Source organism: Phascolarctos cinereus, unplaced genomic scaffold (genome assembly GCF_003287225.1).
Source record: "Phascolarctos cinereus isolate Bilbo 61053 unplaced genomic scaffold, phaCin_HiC Scaffold_2;HRSCAF=192, whole genome shotgun sequence".
NCBI lineage: Eukaryota > Metazoa > Chordata > Mammalia > Diprotodontia > Phascolarctidae > Phascolarctos > Phascolarctos cinereus.
This window is the reverse complement of record NW_027555625.1, coordinates 32688868-32707745: the sequence shown is the minus strand read 5'-3', so window position 1 is coordinate 32707745 and position 18878 is coordinate 32688868. Positions and strand designations below refer to the sequence as shown.

At 41.3% G+C, this 18878-nt stretch overlaps 1 protein-coding gene across 1 annotated transcript in view; it reads right to left on the bottom strand.

Annotated features, from left to right (window-relative positions):
- Positions 1 to 18878, bottom strand: part of DNAH6 (dynein axonemal heavy chain 6) — a 250339-nt gene that overhangs the window by 151300 nt on the left and 80161 nt on the right. Inside the window, exons 27-33 of the mRNA XM_078149111.1 lie at positions 15901 to 16128; positions 12274 to 12430; positions 12078 to 12191; positions 7483 to 7608; positions 7227 to 7382; positions 4942 to 5103; positions 736 to 873 (exon numbers count right to left, since the gene is read on the bottom strand). Of these exons, the coding sequence (XP_078005237.1) occupies positions 736 to 873; positions 4942 to 5103; positions 7227 to 7382; positions 7483 to 7608; positions 12078 to 12191; positions 12274 to 12430; positions 15901 to 16128 (1081 nt within the window). The remainder of the gene's footprint in view (positions 1 to 735; positions 874 to 4941; positions 5104 to 7226; positions 7383 to 7482; positions 7609 to 12077; positions 12192 to 12273; positions 12431 to 15900; positions 16129 to 18878) is intronic.

The window sequence follows — 18878 nt, the reverse complement described above, 5'->3', positions numbered from 1 at the left end:
TTTGATGGGCCATTCACTTTAACTTCCATGCCTTGATTTCTGCATATGTTAAATGGGAGATCGATTCTTAGAATATTCCTCCCAACGTCATTCTCTACCTGAAAATAATACCAAAGAATAACTCTTAGCAGTCCTGGCAAACATCTTCTTTACTACAATGTATCCTCTTTGGGCTGCTTTCTGCCCAGTCAAACTATATTTCTGCTTGTATAAGCAGAAAATTAAATGAGGTTACATATGTAGAACATTATGATTTTTCAGTTATTAATTTTAATAAAACATACACAAACAAAAAATGTATACCCTTGTAAACTTCAGTCCTGTGAACTTTGCAGAGCCAATGTAAGCCCAACTGACACCAAGCTTCCCCATTCCCCATGCATGCACCAAAGCCATGGTTAGGCTGAGGCCCATGACAAACCTGAGGTCAGAAAAGTGAACTTGAGCTGGGATTGGGCCAGAATTTGGGCCAGATGAAGGTAAAGTGCCAGAAGAGGGAGGAAGGGAAGAAAAAGTGGGAGTGGATAGTGGATGGAGGGACGAGGATGGCCAGGAATAAGCAGCCCCAACTCCATTGCTAATGCTGTCTCCAAGCTGGAAGACTCCTCAGGGAGACATAAAACTGGTGCTAACTTGTGTAAAAATGGCCTTCCTGGCTGCCTTACCATCAATGAAAACCATACTGCAGGAAGTGCCATAATGTGGTCCCTAACGAGCAGTCTCCTAGCACCTTACCTTCGCAGCTTTGGCATTTCTGATTGTAATCAGCTGCTGGGCAATTACAGACAGAACCTCTATATCAATCCGGTTAAATTCATCGAAACAGCACCAGGCTCCCGACTGAGCCAAACCACTGAAGAATCTCCCCATCATCTGGAACAGAGAGAACGCCATTTCACCAAGAGTGGCCCATACCAAATTTGGTTTAATTTTAATTTTAATTAATCTAAGTAATGAGGAACTTGGGCTCTGCTGGTGAGAAATAGATGGATCTTGGAATAAGATTGACACCTATTAAAAACAGTAGGTGTAATCCAATTTCCAGGCTCCTGTCTAATTTTCATTCCTTTCTACAAGTATCTTTTTGACTACGGCCTGGGTTTTGATGGCCTCCAAAGCCTCCAAGTTCAGTGGTGTGTTCAACGATCTAGCTAGCTGTCTCAGAGGGAAACCAGAGATTAAATAGGTCCCCATTGACAAGTACAGGTGTGGCTGGACATCTGATTAGAGTGGCTTCAGACAATCTGTTGAAGTCTAGCCTTGAAGAAGGCATCTTTCATCCTCACCTTCATTCCCTTGCTCCTACCTTTCAACTTTCTCTTTCAGCACCAGAAGGATGAAATCAGTAGCGCCAGCAGTAAGAAAGAAAACCAGTCTAAGTAAGCTGGGGCTAGAGGCATTAGGATGGGAGCAAATGAGGCACTAAAATTTTGTTAAATCACCCATTTTGAGGAATGGCTATGAAATCTGGCTTGAAGCAGCCCAGAACTGTAGAACTCAGCTTGTACCCTGGAGAACCATTCACCTGAATTGTTGCAGAAGAGTATGGACTCCATGACCTCAAGAGTCTCCTCTAAGTGGAAGGTTCTAGAACTGTCACTCTCTAGAATGGATGCTTTTAAGACAGGTAAGAACTCAACAAATATTTACTCATCAAAGAATAGTGTGCTTAGGAGTTATTATGTGTGGTTAATGCAGAAGAGTTATTGACCTTTGTATGCCCAGTGTTTAGCAGAGTGCCTAGCACATAGTAGGTGCTTAGTCAATGTTTGATGATTGATTGATTGTGGGGGTATGTACCGCGTGCCATATTCTGACCATTTGGAAAATTTTAGAATTGCAAAGCTAATAAGCTTAGGCTAAAAAACGAGGAGACTAATGGAAAAGTCTGGTGATCTGTGATGAGGGCCTCAATTAGGATGGCCATTGTCTTGAAGTGGAGAGAAAGGTATAAATGTGAGAAATGTTATGGAGGTAGACTATTTCTGCCCTTCTTTGTATTCCCCAGCACTTAGCACAAGACTCAGCAGTTGATTATATATGGCAGGGCAGGAGCATGAGAGCATAGAAATGGAGATATGTCCTAGGTTGTGAACCTGAGTGATTGGCAGTATCCTTGACAGAAATGGAGAAGATAGGAGGTGAGGAGGGAGAGAAGCTAGGTGGCACCATAGTGCATGGAATGCTGGGCCTGGAATCAGGAAGACTCATCTTCCTGAGTTCAAATCCAGTCTCAGACACTTACTAGCTGTGTGACCCTGGGCAGGTCACTTCACTCTGTTTACCTCTGTTTCCTCTTCTGTAAAATGAGCTAGAGAAAGAAATGGCAAACCACTCCAGTATCTTTGCCAAGAAAACTCCAAATGGGGTCATGAAGGGTCAGACATGACTGAAATGACTGAATCACAACAACAGGAGGAAAGGAAGATTTAGTTTAAAAGGACAGGATAAATTCAATGTTGGACATATTGAACTCAAGATGGCTAAGGGACTTCCAATGGGAGATGTCCCAAAATAATGGCAGTCTTCTATTATGAAAAAGTCGATTGATACCCCCACCCCCCATGAGACTTTCTCCTCACTTCAAATTCAAGCTGTTATTGCTGAATATCTCACAAATGAGTATGAACACAGCATAGAACCTTTGCTGAAGTTTTGAAACAAGACAAAATAATTCCGGAACGTCCATTCGCCCCATGGCCGCTAGATCACAGGTACTCCCTGGTATCCTGTCCCTGTCCTCCCCCACCCACTGCCTCTTTTTGTGTGCTGCCCCTTTTAAAATGTAAACCTGGTACATCATAGGCACTTAATATTTATTGGATTAGTTTGGATTGGCTCTTGGGGACAGGCTCAAGCTCGCTCTGCACACCCCCGGTTTAGGCCCCTGTTACCTCCTGACTAGCTTTTCAATCGGCTCCCTATTAATCTTCCTACCTGATGACTTTCCCTTCTCTGGTCTGTGGCCCTGTCACTCCCATGCTCGTTATTGCCTCCGGTATAAAATACAAACTCCTCCACGTGGCTTTCACAACCTGGCTCCCACCTGTCTTTCAAGGCTGATTCATCGCTCCCTCTTTCACACTCCATTTCTATTAGACCTTGAGCCCCCGATGGTGAGGACTATTTCTGCCCTTCTTTGTATTCTCCCACACTTAGCACAGTGCCTGGAACGCAGTACGTGCTTAATTAGTGCTTGCTGTTCCAGATAAACTGGCTTACTTGCCATTCTCTGTAGGTGACTTTCTATCTCCCTCCTCATGCCAGTGATGCCATCCCCCTCTCACCTTCACCTCTTCGAGTCCCTGGATGCCTTCAAGGGTTACTTCAGCTGCCACCTCCTACAAAAGCTCCTTGCTGAGTCTCCTGACTACTTCCCTTATGCGGTTTTTATTTCATGTTTACTTGTGTACAGGTTATCTCTCTCTAGTTGAGTGTAAGCTCCTTGAGGGCAGGGACTGGTTCATTCTCTTTCCATCCTCAATATCCTACACAGTTCCTGGTATGCAGTAGGTGCTTAATCAACATTTGTTGGATTGAATTGAACTGCACCAAGAGGCAAAAGAAGACACTGCTAGGAATGTAAGCACAACCTTCGTCATTAAACAACACCACATAATGGGAGGACAACCGAAGACTAAAGAATTTCCCAGCAAAGAAGACAGAAGACATGGAAAAAAAAAACCTGGGAAAGCCTCACAGAGAGGGAGTATGGGCAAAGAAAATCATTACTCTATGGGAAGGCCCTAGATAATATGTAATAACGGAATATTCAGCATAAGCATAATTGAAATTAGATTATTGGTGGTTGTAGAACACTTAATAAATGCGACACTGAACACCAATAATGAAAGAAAAAATCCCAATTGCAATTGACCCAAAGGGAAATGGAAAGATGGAGGGCGTCAGGTTGTTGCATATTACCAACAATGATCTGTATGCAGCAGAATCATCAGAGGCCAGACAAAAGAAGTGGACCTCTCGTGCAGAGAGAATGAAGGGTAAGAAATGGTAAACCTGGGACTTTACTAGTTATCCATAAAACAGGAAAAGAACCAGAAGACGCCTACCACGACATGTTAGAGGCTTCTGTGATGCTGCTCTCAAGTATTTCTGACATGTAACTGAACAGGGCCTTGACTTTGCAAGGTGATCAGAGCCTAGATTTGGAATGATGGCCTTTGAGACACACTAAAGAGCTAGCTCCTAGTTGACCATTTGGCTAGCATTCCTGGGAAAAGGGATTTTACTATTTTATATCTTGAAGCCAACAAGATGGGGCGAGTGTGTGGAGATTCTTCTACATGTGCAAGCAAGCCCAGAGTAACCACGATGCTCACTCTCATGGCGGTACCCAGACACATGCCATAGTCAACTCCCTCATGTCTCTTTGGGAGCACTTTTGATCATCTACATAATCATGGCTATCTGAAGACAAGCAGGAATGCCTACAGGATACTACTCTGCCTATACTTGTCCTTCATTTATTTACACCACAAGATTTAGTCTTTTCTAGGAAGTATGAAGTTAGAACAAGTGGGTTACTAGAGCAACAGGCCATGCAATGCTGGTTCATGTCTTGGTTCTCATCAGTTGCTTCTCTTTGCTGTTCCATAGTTGAATGCTGCAAGGTTGTTGTTTCCTAAGGTGATGTTTAAGATCAGAGAGTGCTTTTGCAGAAATAAAATGCATCCTCATAGAAGCCAGCTGTGACAGGAACTTGGCTGTCCCTGTGGAGGGGCAGCTGGACCCAGGAGGCCATTGTGAGTGGGCTGGAGTTTATTCCAACTGCATCCAGTCCCCCTTGGCTCAGCCCAACCAGCTTCATCCGCCACGGCACTTAGTGGTCTGCTCAAGTCCCATTCCAGTCTTACAAAATCGCTTGACAGGAGTGAAAAAACTACAGCATTAAATAATAGCATTCACACGTGGACACTCTACCTTATAGTCCAAACCATCTGAACAGTTAAACACCACACACTGAATAGCAAGGGCTTTGGCGAGATCTTTTGTGGTCTCTGTTTTGCCTGTGCCTGCAGGTCCAGCTGGAGCTCCCCCCAGGTCAAGCTGCAGGGCTCCCATCAGACAGAGGTAGCAGCGATCCTGAGGAAATCAATAGTAACAAGCATTTATTAAGCACCTACTGTGTGTTAAGCAGTGATACAAAGAAAGGCAAAAGACAGTCTCTGCTCTCAAGAAGCTCAGTCTAATGGTGAAGACAAGCAAATAACTGTGTACAAACAAGTTATAGACAGGGTAAATTGAAGAAAATCAACAGAGGGGAAAATGGCAGTTTTATAATTTCTTTCCTTCCTTCCTCCCTTCCTTCCTCCCTCCCTTCCTTCCTTCTTTCCTTCCTCCCTTCCTTCCTTCCTTCCTTCCTTCCTTCCTTCCTTCCTTCTTCCCTCCCTCTCTTCCTTCCTCCCTCCCTCCTTCCTTCCTTTCTTCCTCCCTTCCTTCCTTCCTCCCTTCCTTCCTTCCTTCCTTCCTTCCTTCCTTCCTTCCTTCCTTCCTTCCTTCTTCCTTCCTTCTTTCCTCCCTTCTTTCCTTCCTTCTTCCCTCCCTCCTCCATTCATTTTCCCTAGATGTTCCCCATGTGTGGAATTCTCTGCCTTTCCAACTCTGCCTCCTGGCTTCCCTGGCTCTGTTTGAGTCTTGGTTAAAATCCCACTTTTTGCAACAAGTCTTTTCTGATTCCCCCTTAATGCTAGTTTTTCCCTCTGTGAGGCTGTCCAGTTTATCCCCTAGATAGGTGGTGCAGTGGATAGAACTAGGCCTGGAGTTAGGAGGATCTGAATTCAAATCCAGCCTCACACATTTACTAGCTGTGTGATCCTGGGGAAGTCACTTAACCATGTTTGCCTCAGTTTCTTCAACCATAAAATGGGAATAATAACAATACCTACTTCTCAGGGTTGTTGTGGAGATCAAATGATACTATATTTACAAACACTTTGCACAGTGCCTGGCACATATTAAGCACTATACAATATCTATCTATCTATCTATCTATCTATCTATCTATCTGTCTGTCTGTCTGTCTGTCTGTCTGTCTATCTATCTATCATCATCATCATCATCATCACCAATCTTGTTCACACATAGTTATTTGCCTGTTATCTCACCCACTAGACTTGAGTTCCCTCAGACTGGGGACTGTTTCAACCTATCTTTGTATCTTCAGTATTTTGGACAGTTTCTGGTCCATGACAAATACAGCATTGTAAATGCTTGTTGACTAATTGAAACCCTTGAAGCAGAGCTAAAAATTGGTTAATAACAATGGTTGATGCTACTTACTTGTAGCCTTAGCCACTAGTGGAAAAACTCTAGTGAGAGCTTTTCAGGGAAGTGATCATCATCTTTTTATTAGGCTATCCTAGATAAAGGAGAGATGTTTCATAAATGTCTAATGAAGTTCTTAGCCAATGAGTCCTGGGTGTGGCAGCAAAGTCAATTTCTAGCAGGCCTCAAGTTGAAAAGGCTTCAAAATGGCCCCAGGGATGGGCTGGGTGCCTGCTAGCTAAGGCCTAGCCTGTCCAGCTTTGGGGAGATGCAATGCCAGGATACTGGCCACCACTAGAACATGATTCTATCCAAATCTATTCATTCATGACCAATAATGAAGGCATGGAGGTGCTACTCTCTGCACTAGTTTAGGGTTTAAGGACTACCCACATAGATGAAAACATGGAATTTCTACAGTAGTATTTCTTAGTAAATTTTTAATATATTATTAGTATTGGGCTTGAGGACTGGAACTGGGATTTCATTGGAAAAGAGAACTCCTAGGTGAAGACATTACCTTTCCCAGTGCAGACAGTGTGACCTATACAACATATCTTCTTTAGAGTTGCCTAGAGTAAAGGTGCCACTGGGCCACATGAAGCCCACAACACTCCTGGGTGTTGCCCAAACCAGATTAAAATGTGGTGCTTCTCTGATTTTAATGTACTCACATATTAATAAAAAAAAAGAAACACATAGAGTTGTGTGGGTTTTCTAAGTCAATATGTGGCCCATTAGAGCTTACTGGCCTTCATTGCTATTTGAGTTGGATACTTCTGTTCTAGAACACTTCGAGGTAAGAGACTTGCCCAAGGTTATACACAATTGAAAGCCAGGATTGAATCCAGTTCTTCCTGGTCTCAAGGACAGCTCTTTATCCACTTTGCCAAGCTGACTCTCTTCTGCACAAACAGTTACATAAAGGAAAAATGACTTACAGTGAGGGGGGTAATGACCAGTCTGGGGCATGCCCCCAGGTACTCATAGCCATAGGTATAATGAGAGAGGGCCATTTTGGCCACACAGTTATCTATGTCAACATCCCAATAATAACGTAGCTGCCTCTGCCATTCGAAGCACTCAGAAGTAGACACCTATCCAGGAGATACAAAACAAGATGGTGCATTTACTTGTAGATCTGAATTCACAATAGTTAATATGGGGTTATTACTTTTAAATAAGGGAAATAATTACCTTGGTCGCCACGAGGTCACTGACAATATCTCTTGCATGTACATCGATAGTGATTAAGGCCGTTATGATGTTTCTGTGTAATTTGGGGAGATTACCTCGGACCAAGCCTGCCAAAGCATTTAGTCTCTACAAGTTTAAAAGAAAAAGTTTGAACATGACTTTCCAGCTCAGTAGAAAACAGTTGTTTTTGAGGGTATCGCTTTTGGGACTTCTATGACTCTGGAGGAGAGAGTGAGGCTGACAATTTTACACAGCTCTGCCTCACTTAAGTGCAATTCATGCGCCTATTAGGACATCACCATCTTTGGTCTTCTTTGAAAAATGAAGGGTCACCAACAACAAATTTTGCTATAAGAGGTTAGACTAGATTCTCCATGCTTACTGTACTTAAAGATCCTCTGACGCTGTGATTCCATGATTGAATATCTTAGAAATCTATACAATTACTAGCGATGATAATGAGGATGAGGATGATAATAATAATCATATAATGATTTAAGGTTGTTTTGGAGCCCCCAAACAACCCTGTGAGTTAAGTGCTCATATTCACCCCATTTTACAGATGCAGAAACCAAGGCTGAGAGAAACTAGGTCACTTGAAACTAATAAGTGTCTGAGTTAGGCTTTCAACCAGAGGTGTATTGGTAAATATTTAACAACTGGCTCTTGGGAGGTGGGGATGGTATGCATGATGCATTTTCTAGTTTATTCTGCATTATTAATATTTTCTCCATCACTTTCTTTAGTCTAGACAGTCAACAAAAAAATAAACCAAGTCCTGATTTGCAACATTTGTGATTTTGAGGTAAAAATGCTCACTGACTGACTACAAGGTGACTCCACACACCTGTGCATTGAACTTAAGTCTCCCTGACTCCCAGTCCAATGCACCAGCCAAATCCACAGACCTGCTTTGCTGAATCTAGATTATTTGCATGATCATTCACATGGATGCATTATTTTTTGATAATGAAAATTCAAAAAAGATGGAGTTGCATTTGCAGATAAGGATGTTTGGTGAACTGAAGTGAAGAGTTGAGCCTCATGCTTGTCTCATGCTCGTTCCTATATACTGGATATATTTTGTTAGAATGTGAGTTCTTGGAGTGTCATCTGTATCTTTGTATCCCTACCACCTAACATAGTTCCTGGTATACAGTAGGAGCTAAATAAATGGTTGTTGATTGACTCATATACATATACACTCCTTTCCTCTATTCCTAAGCCTCCACATTCATCCTAACACCCCTGGAAATGACCTGACATAGATACCAATGATGGGGTGCTTGGGTGCTTGTGTTTGGGTGCTTGTACTTGGATCCCAATTTCTCCCTAGCTTCAGAAACACTATCCCTGACAGTTTCTCCCCAGTCCAAGGACACTGTGCCTAGCAATTACTCATGAGTGGGTCCCAGCAAGACCTTTATCTCTTTCCTTGGTGCAGTTACAAACAGCACCTGAAGGAATTATTAGTTTGAACTGGCTTTGCACTGGGTCGTAAAGACATTCTTACCCACTGGACTATCTGCACTACCGCCCTACCTCATTATCTACATCCTGGGCTCCTCATTAACTGTATTCTAGATTTAAGACATACGTACACTCCCTACATCTATCTTGTCAAACAAGACATTGATTGGTGGCAGACTGGACAACTCTCAGTTGTCCCTGACCGCTAGTTAACTTAGTGACATAACAGGCCTAAAACCACACCTCCGTGGGGCCCCCTTTGTGGGCTTTTCCTAGTGAACTCTGGGTAAAATGTCTGCCAGTAGGTACAAGAAGTGCATGTTCTTTTAAGAACTGACCACTCCTTAACCACTCCCTAATCCCGCCCTGAATCACCTAGTTAGCATATTTGACACATGTCTTACCATATTTTATACTATGTAAACTTTAACTATACTCTTCTAAGATTGCAGGATCCTTAAGAATTCTTGCCTGCTGAAAAGCGTAACAGTAAACTTTTTGCCAACTTGACTTGAAGAATGCTTGAGTCTGTGAATTCATTCCAGACGACCCATAGTGTACTCCAGTCTTTGAGGGGTCACAACCTCTCAGACCACAACACCTTGACCAATGATTTTTTAAAAAACATTAAATTGCATTTTTTCCAATGAATTCCCTCTCACTTTCCCACCTTTATTTGAAAAAAAGAAGAAAATCAAAACCGTTGTAACAGATATGCATGGTCAAAGAAAACTAATTCCTGCATTATCTAAGTGTAAAAATGTGCGTCTCATTTAGAATGGTGAGTCCATTCCTTTTCTGTCAGGAGGTGGGTAGCAGGCTTCATGAGGAGTCATTTGGTCACTGCATAATCAGAGCTTCCAAGTCTTTTAAAGTTGTTTCTCTTCACATTGTAATTGCTATTGTATAAATTATTCTCTGCTGGTTCTGCTCCCTTCACCTTGCATTAGTCCTTGACTGTTAATGGAAAATGCATTTTGACATCCACATAAGGGAGCAGAGAAAGGTACAGGTAGATGACCGTGAAAAATTTTCCCATTGGTGAGACTGGCTGCTGAGAGGTCTAGGAGATAATACATTTCAAAGAGAAGCTGGGTCAGCAGTAACATGGATATTAAATAAAAATATTTCATTTTGTACATTTGTACATTTGATCTCTTTTTTCCTTCATATGAAGAAAAAAAAATGAAGGATCCATATCCCCCAGAAAGAGTCATGTCAGTCAGCAAGGGACATTTGTTAAACACCTACTTTGTGCTAGGCAAGCTGCTAAGCCCTGGGGATACAAAGAAAGACAAAAGACAGTCCTTGCCCTCAAGGAGCTCACAGTCTCCTAGGAGAGGTAATGTGTAAACAACCAGACAGCATAAATTGCTGATCATTAAAGCCTGAGATAGCATTTTTGGCAACAACAGGAATGTTGAAAATACTTCTTACCCTGATCAGAAGGCACATTTGTGCAAGGGTCAATAGCTAAGATTCTCTCTAGGGTCCCTTTGGATAAAAAAATGGTAGCTAAGGGCTTACTTGGTGAGCAGGATGTTTTTTCTCACCTGACCTTAATCTGATTTCCCATCTCATTTGTTCTAGGAGTAAAGACACCAATGACTTAGATTTCAAATTCTTTGGAAAGCAAAGACAAATTCATGGAAATTAGCATTTCAAAAGCTACCAAAGGTCTTGGAGGGTTTATTTTGTTTTGTTGGTCTGATTGCTCAGAGAGTGTCAGAGGTTGTAGATTTACAAATCTAGAGTGAACTCTGGTGCAAGTTAGGTTCTTGAGCTTCTTGGGATTGAATGAAACACAGGCATAGGGGAGTGTTTTGAGTGGTATCCTATGGTTCCTGTCTAAGAAACAAGAGCAAATGGCTTCTCTAACTCTCTATTTTTGTGTCCCCCCCCCCCAAGCCCTTAATTTTGTCTTAGTTTTCTGGTTTTATTCTCTTTTATGTACAACTTCTAGAAAAAACCAAAACCCAAAACAAAATCTTTAGTATAAATTTATCTTAATGAAAATCCTTCAAATCTTAGTGCCAGTACCCTCTTCCATATGAATGAGTAACAATAAACATTTATTAAGCACTGATTATGTGTCAAGCACTGTGATAATAAGCCCAGCCCTGGGGATACAAAGAAAGGCAAGAACACACAGTCCCTGACCTCAAAGAGGGAGAGGCAACATGCAAACGCCTATATCAGTAGAGATACAGACAGTGTACTAGAGGGCAGCCTTACCCTCTTTGCTGTTAGGGCCTCCCAAGCCCTATAAATAATGACCTTATGTTCACTTTGCATATATGTCATCTCCCCAGAGAGAACACAAGTTCCTTGTGGTCAAGAATTATTTCATTTATTTCTTTTGCATCCTCAAAGTCTAGTACTGTGTCAGTCAGGTAGCTAACAAGCATCTATTAAATGTTTCTTAGGTGCCAGGCACTGTGCTAAGCACTGACAGCACAAAGACAGACAAAAATCAATACCTGCCCTCGATGAGCTTATGGCCCAATGAGGGTGGCGTAGAGCAAACAACATATACGCAACCATATACAAACAGGTATATACAGGATTGGGGGTGGGGTAGGAAAAGGCTTTCTCTAAAAGGTGGGATTTTAGCTGGGACTGGAAGGAAGCCAGGGAAACAAAGAGGCAGAGATGAGGAGAGAGAGCATGCCAGGAATAGGAGTGACCCAAGAAAATGCCCACAGTGTCATTCAGGAGGAACGCCTTGAGGCCAGGGACATTGGATATACAGGGAGGGTGTAAGGTATGAGAAGGCTGGAAAAGTAGGAGAGGATCGGGCTGTGAAGGGGTTTAAACATCAAATAGGGGGTTTTGACCTTCAAAGCCCTTTCTAAGTGGTTGGTAGCTGTCCTTTGTTCTGGAAGAGGACCAAAATGACATCCCTATGTTGAAGTCAAGGTATGGTGTGTCTGTGGCTCTTCTAAATAATAGGCCCTTCCTAAATGCTCATTGATTGTTTGATAAAGCACCCATTCGTGAAATAATACAAGTTTACAGGAATAATATGAATCTTTCTAAAGACTGAAAGGTAGCAAACCTGAATTATTTGGACACCAGCCCTCTAAGCTTCTCCATGCTCCTCTTTACTCTCTCCCAAAACTCACCTCAAAGTTTGTTCCTTCAAACACTTCCAATGCTTGCAAGTGGTCTTGATCTTCCCCTTCCAAGCATTCAGTCAAATCTCGGCACCACATGATTTGAGAAATGGTCAGCACAACCTACAAGGAAACAACAACTGGGCCAATGCTGAAAGGCCCATGGAAAGTGCACAGAAAGACAATTCTAGCCATGAGGAATTACTTGGGAAGGATGGCCAGCCACCACCCACTCGATCCGGATCTTGCTTTGGTAGTCAGCGATGGCAGCTTTACTTAGACGCCTGAGGGAGGTGAACATGGCTTCTTCCACTTTGCCCAGCCAATCTTCCACATTCCCTCGAGCCTTCAGGCCTTTCCCAGGCCAACCTAGGGAGAATTGCAGCAATTGGGAGACTTACCATGCAAGAGCTGCTTGGCTTCTGTGAGAAATTAATTATTTCTCTCATATTTAATAACTAATTACTGAATCAGGACCAAGATTTTTCCTCTTTTCTATTTCCTCATCCAGAAACCAACCAGTGTAGGAAATCTCTCTTAGAGATTTACCAGGCCAAGATCTAATCAGACAGTAAAAGAAATTCTAAGTTTGGGCTAATGGGTGTATTGCTGCTCACAGTGTTTGCTCAGACAGGTCTGGGAAAATGGTGATTCTCCCTATTGCCAAGACAGGTGATATGGAAATTGATATCTCTTTGAACAAGATTTGAGTGACCTAAGTCACATACCCCAAGAAAGCCCACCTCCCATTGTGTTAACCAATTAGAGTTAGTTGCCACCTTCAGGAACACCTATTCTTTGAAGGGCATATAAACTGTGAGCCCACTGCCATGTGGGGTCTTTGGTCTAAGAAAGATCACCAAATGACCATCTTTTTATTAATAACATGCTGGCCTTATTACTAAAATGACTAAATTACCCAGAAACATGTCTCTAGAACTTTTTTAATGCTCACAGTTATGGTGACCAAGGAAGCCCTTCACTCTAGATTCTTATCAAGGAGCTCCCCTCTATTGGACCCATCTGGAGAATTTTCCACAAGGAGAGTTCTCTGTTAGTACTCTAGTCATGATCTGACTTTCCCTTTTACCAGTACATAAATTTTATCTGGGCAAGTTTATATGTTTGGTGTCTATTTATCTGTGTTTAATGCTGCAGCTCTCTAATTTTCACTTTCACTAGCATGGGGTTCTCTTCACATAGGCTAACAGGACAGGAGGTATATGTAAATGAAACTGCTAGAAAGGGCTTTGAAAAGAAGTCCAATTTGAGTTAAATTGAGTTTTGGGGTGCTGGCAGAGATTGTAGGGGACTGCCTGGGGGGCTTGGATTTACTTTGGAGCCTGAACCATTTCAGTTTTGCTGTAATTAAGCAATCATGCTCCAAAGTCTCTTACAGAAGAGTTCTGCTAAAAGATCCCTGGATTTCTGACAGGAGGTGTCATGTTCTGCCAAAGACACCTTTTGAGCTGTTTAAGAGGGCTCGATATCAGGAATAGGGCAAGTTGTGAAAATACTCTTATGAAAACTATGTGATACCTTAGGGAGCAAATTAGGTTAAAATTCTGTGCAATGGAGAAGACCTCTTAAGATTTTCTGGCAGAGGTGTGTCAAATGAATTAGGTCATGTGTAGAATCAGCTGTGTTGCTGGAAAAAAAAAGTCTCCAAGAAGTAGGAGGCAGACAGGTAAAAAAAAAAGTTGGGTAGAAAGTTCTCCCAAGAAAATAGTTTTAATCTCAACTTTTGATATCTGAGTCACTAAGGTCTGTTTGATTTGTCTCTATATCTGTTGAGAAAGGAATTTATAATTTTCATATTAAGCAATACAATATGTGTAATGAATTTGCTAATGATTTAGTTTTCTCAAGAGCTGCCTTTTCCAGTTTGTGAGACAGACTCACAATGCAGCTTGCACTGATGGATCAAAACTTGACGAGGCTCACAATCACTGGAATCCTTTTGCCTGTGTACCTGAAGTGAAGCGAATCAAAGATTGTAGAACCTGTTCTAGTCACAGAACTCTGGTCCCGGGACCCACTAAGTAACGACCCCCAAGGACTAGAGCAGTATTGTTTCCATGGGACTCCAGAATTGTTGTATTGTCTTCCATCTGTGGGTTTGTCTTGGGAAACCATTCTGGCCCTGGCAAGGATTGTTTGTAACCCACCCGCCCCCCTCCTTTACCACTTGTGATTTATGTATATAATCTCTGTCTTCACTTCAACAAGCTGGAATTCTGATCAGGAGAATTCCTGATTTGAAAATCTGTTCCTTATAATGAAACTAATTAATTAAACAGCTACCTGATTACTGACACTTTGTCTCTGATCTGCTATTTCGTTATTCTCAGGTTAGACACTGGCTCAGTAAAAATCCTAATAACACTGTGTGAGGTTTTCTAAGATTAGCTTGTTAAGTAAGGGAACTGAAAATGCAGGGTGAGACTCTCTCAGAAGTTAGTTTGGGAGGCAGAATCAGAGACAGCATTTTTCTGAGTTAAACGCCGAATTTTGTCTTTGGTGGGGCTTTAATGGCAGCTCCTAGCTTGGCAGTAGCTGCAAGGGCTGATTCCTATGAGCAAGCCCATTATCTCAAGTGAGGTTAATTAATGAGCCACTTAAAGCCATGTGGATCATGTTTACCTTAAATCCAGAGAATTGTCTTCTCCCCTACTACCCCCCCCCTTTTCTGACATCAGGGCAATGTGTTTAAAACTACAAAAATAAGGGTTTTTTTTTGTCTTTTAGGACTCTTTGATCAGGGCTTTTATATCATAGTCTTCAACGCAATCACTTTAGGATTTTGGTGATTTGTTTAAAATGTATATTAACAACTGAAAAGCTATTTTTTCCCCAATAAGCAAAGTTGGTGAAGAGAAATACGGCTCTCTCGATTTGTAAATTATTAAGTGGTAACTCTCTCCAGATTCTAAAAGGTGAAGAAAGCAGACACAAAGGAGCATGGGTAGGATTTTTAATTTGGAAAACTGTGTTAAATAGGCAGTCGAGCCTTTTGTAATCTGTTAACAGAGTTTAGCAGTAGCCAAAACCCCAGTCTTGCATTTCAACAAGAACGTAAGCCACTGCATGCCTCCTAAAAGCTTTTGTAATCATTAAAAACAGAAAAATGGATTTTTTTAAAAAAAGGATTCATCACATAAACTCCTTCTTGGGTTGGGACCAGATATGGACAGTGCAGGGTTCTATGTCCTTTTTTGAGAATGAGAGATCTGGAACTCTGATCTGCTGGACACTGGATTATAGTTAATCAAGAAACAGTATAATTATGATATGTATATTAATGTATAAGTCATATTTTACATAAATTTACATTTACATATAAATATATATATATATGTCATCTGGTGCCCTATCTAGTGATGAGACTATATTTAGACTTCTTTTTTTATATGGCATATATAAATATATATAATTATATTTATATATAAATATAAATTCATTTGTGTAATTTCTATATTATATGTGTGTGTATGTTTGTATGTATGCCCAATCTATTGATAGTACTATATTTATACTTCTTTTTACCTTTTGCCAAAATGGGGTTTGATACAGGAAGGAGGATCGAAGTACTAATGTGTGTGTATGTATTTACGTATACACCTGTATATCATATATGTGACATATCACATATATAACATGTCATATATGCTATTGTTCTCTCTCTCTCTCTCTAAACTGCAACTCATTGGAGGAGAGAGACTTCTAATTAATTAAATCGGAGATAAGGAAGCTTAACTAGATATCTTACCACTAAGGTCCCTTCCTAAAATTCTATGATGTACTGAAATGTACAAGAGGAAGGGAAGGAGTAATTCTTACCCGCTCTCCCTCTGGTGACAGCATGGCTAAAATATCATTTGTAAAAACCTTTTCTGGTTCTGTGTCAATACCAAGCAGTTTGGGTTCAGTAGAGATCAAAATGGCAAATTCCAGCCTAGATATGGAATCAAAACACTTCCTTAAATGAGGCTGCACTGCTTGTGGATTTCGGGTCTGGGCCAAAATTTCCAAAAGCTCATCATTGGATAAGAAGTAAAACCTGTGTCAAAGAAATGCAAATTTCTTTAATGTAAATCTACAAGAATTCAATAGATTTACTCCCCAGCCACATGCCTGGGACCCCTTAAAGATTAAAACCACCTTTCCACCCAAGGTCCCTTTGGACAGTGAACAGCCTGATCCAGAGCCCAAACCCTTTGGTGCAAGATTTATTCTCCCCAACACCCAGTGGCTCTTCTGGTACAGCCACTGGGGTTCTGGGGTTCTGAGCTTTGGGGCAACCGGGCTTATTAAGAGGACTGCTCAAATGCCTAGCTCTTCTGAATGCAGCATATACTCTGGCAAAATAGTAGCTGGTCATGAAGTACCTTTCATTTTAGAAACCCTCTCTCCAGAATGATGTAGAATCATAACTACATAGAAGAAGGCATCTAGCTTTGAGATGAGTAGGCTTTGTGTCAAATGATGAGAAATAGTATTGAGAACTCCATGGAGAACTGTAATGAATAGAGCCCTGAACTTGGGTCTAAGAAGATTTGGGTTCAAATTCTACCTCAGACATATACTAAGCTGTGTGCCCTTAAGCAAATCACTTAACCTCTCTGTGCCCTAATTTCTTCCTTTGTGAAAAAGTATGGGGTCTGACTTGATGGCCTCGAATACCCTTTCCATAAAAAGCCTCCTCTGATGCCCTGGGCTTCAAAGGTGCTACCAACAGAGTGAAAGGACCAGGTAGGATTTTTGAAGGTTCATATATGGGCCTGGCAACAGATTAAGCTCCATTTTCCTTACCTGTAAAATGAGAAAGATGATATATTTGCTACCTAGAATGAAGTTGTGAGATGAGGGCTTTGTAAATCTTAAATGAATATTGGAGAAATGTGGTGGTATACTAATTATTCTCTCATCTGGACATATTTTTTTTCCCATTGGTATAAAGAATTCCAAATGAAGAAACTCCCTCAACCAATATTTAATGGCATGCAGGTTCTATAACTTACAGTCTTAGAGAATTGCTTGGGGGTATTGAGAGGTTAAGGGACTTGCTGGGGTCACACAGCCCGTCGGGGTAGGGGCAAGATTTGAACCAGGTCTTCCTGATTCTTAGCCAACCTCTTTTTCTCATTATTAGGGTTATCAATTAAATTTGGAGATTAAATTAACTAATGAAATTAGTAGCTAAATGTGGAGAGATTTATTACCAAGTCAACATGCAGCCTGGGAAACACAGAAAAAAAAAGATTAATGCAGTGGATACAACATTGGTCCTAGAGTCAGAAAGATCAGAGTTCAAATCCAGCCTCGGACAAAAGCTGTGTAATTCTTAGCAAGTCATTTAACCTCTATCTGCCTCAGTTTCCTCATCCATAAAATGAGGCAAATAATACCCCACCTCCCAGAATTATTGTGAATTGAGATTACCAATAGGAAGCACTATGCAATCCCTAAGGTGCTATATAAATACTAGCTACTAGTGGGGATTTAAAAGCCAAGGTGATTTTCATCATCTTTTGACGGCAAAAGAATACCTAGATACCTTCAGTAATAATTCCCATTTACATAGTGCTTTAAGAATTGCAAAGCATATTCCTTAGGATGATCCTAAGAGGTAGATAGTATAAGTACTTTTACTATTTCCATTTTACATATGAGAAAATTGATGTGAAAGGTTTGGCCCATGGTCACTTAACTAGTGGGATCTGATCCCGTGTCTTGTGAACTGAGGTCTGTGATAGCCTCTGCTATTCTAAGCTACCTCCTAGTAAATTCAAGTCAGCGACAAGTCAAGCCAGAACAACTACATCCCAAAGTACTGAAAACACTTGTAGCTATGAGTATTAGTTATCAGTAATCCCTGAAAGATATTGGAGATTAGAAGGTATGTCGCAAGGACTGAGTTTTTCCAATTTACAAAAAAGGGAGCAATAATAACTGACATTTATAAATGCTTTAAAGTTTGCAAAGCATTTTATAACCACGATCTCATTTAATTTTTCACAAGAACCCTGTGAGGAAAATACTGCAGTTATTATTATCTCCATTTTACAAATAATAAAACTGAGGCTATCTCCTTAATAAAACTGTTTTGTGATGTTTGGATTCAGTCAAAGGACCGCACTTAAGGTCACATGCAGCCTCAAGGCTGAAGGTTCCCCACCCCTGTCACAGAGATGGTGGAACTGCCTGCCTGGTGTCCTGGTGTGAATATGGGCTGTGGAGAGGCTAGAATGCACCATGTCTTGGAATTGGTAGAGGCATTCCACTAATAATACTCACCAAGCCATCTATGGCTTTGAGGTCCAGGGAGGCATCATGGAGAAAGAGAATGGTGGCCACGCCTCACTGGCGTGGTGGAGCAAAGTGGTTCCAGCGCATAACTGAACCACCATATCAGAACAGGAGCAGGGCAGAGAAGAGAGGCTTTCACCACAAAAGATTCACACTTTGGGAAAGCAGGCTGCATTTAGATCCATTCATCAAAAATCCCTGTTGATTACATACTAACACCTCTCTGGCTTGGCATCACCGCTCATGTATTTAAATTTCCATTTGGCTTTTGGTGCTCTGGAGATACCTAGGCTTATGCTCTGGCCTGGACTTTGGTTTATGTTCACTTGGTCCCTGCTTTGGAATCTGATCTTCTTTACCCCAGGAGGTTATTGATTATCCTTCCTTCCCACATATGACAAGCAATTACTCTAATCCCAGGCATGTGAAAGCCCCTCACTGAAGATGCAAAAGGGAATAATAAATAGTCCAGCTACATAATACAAATTACAAAAATCATTC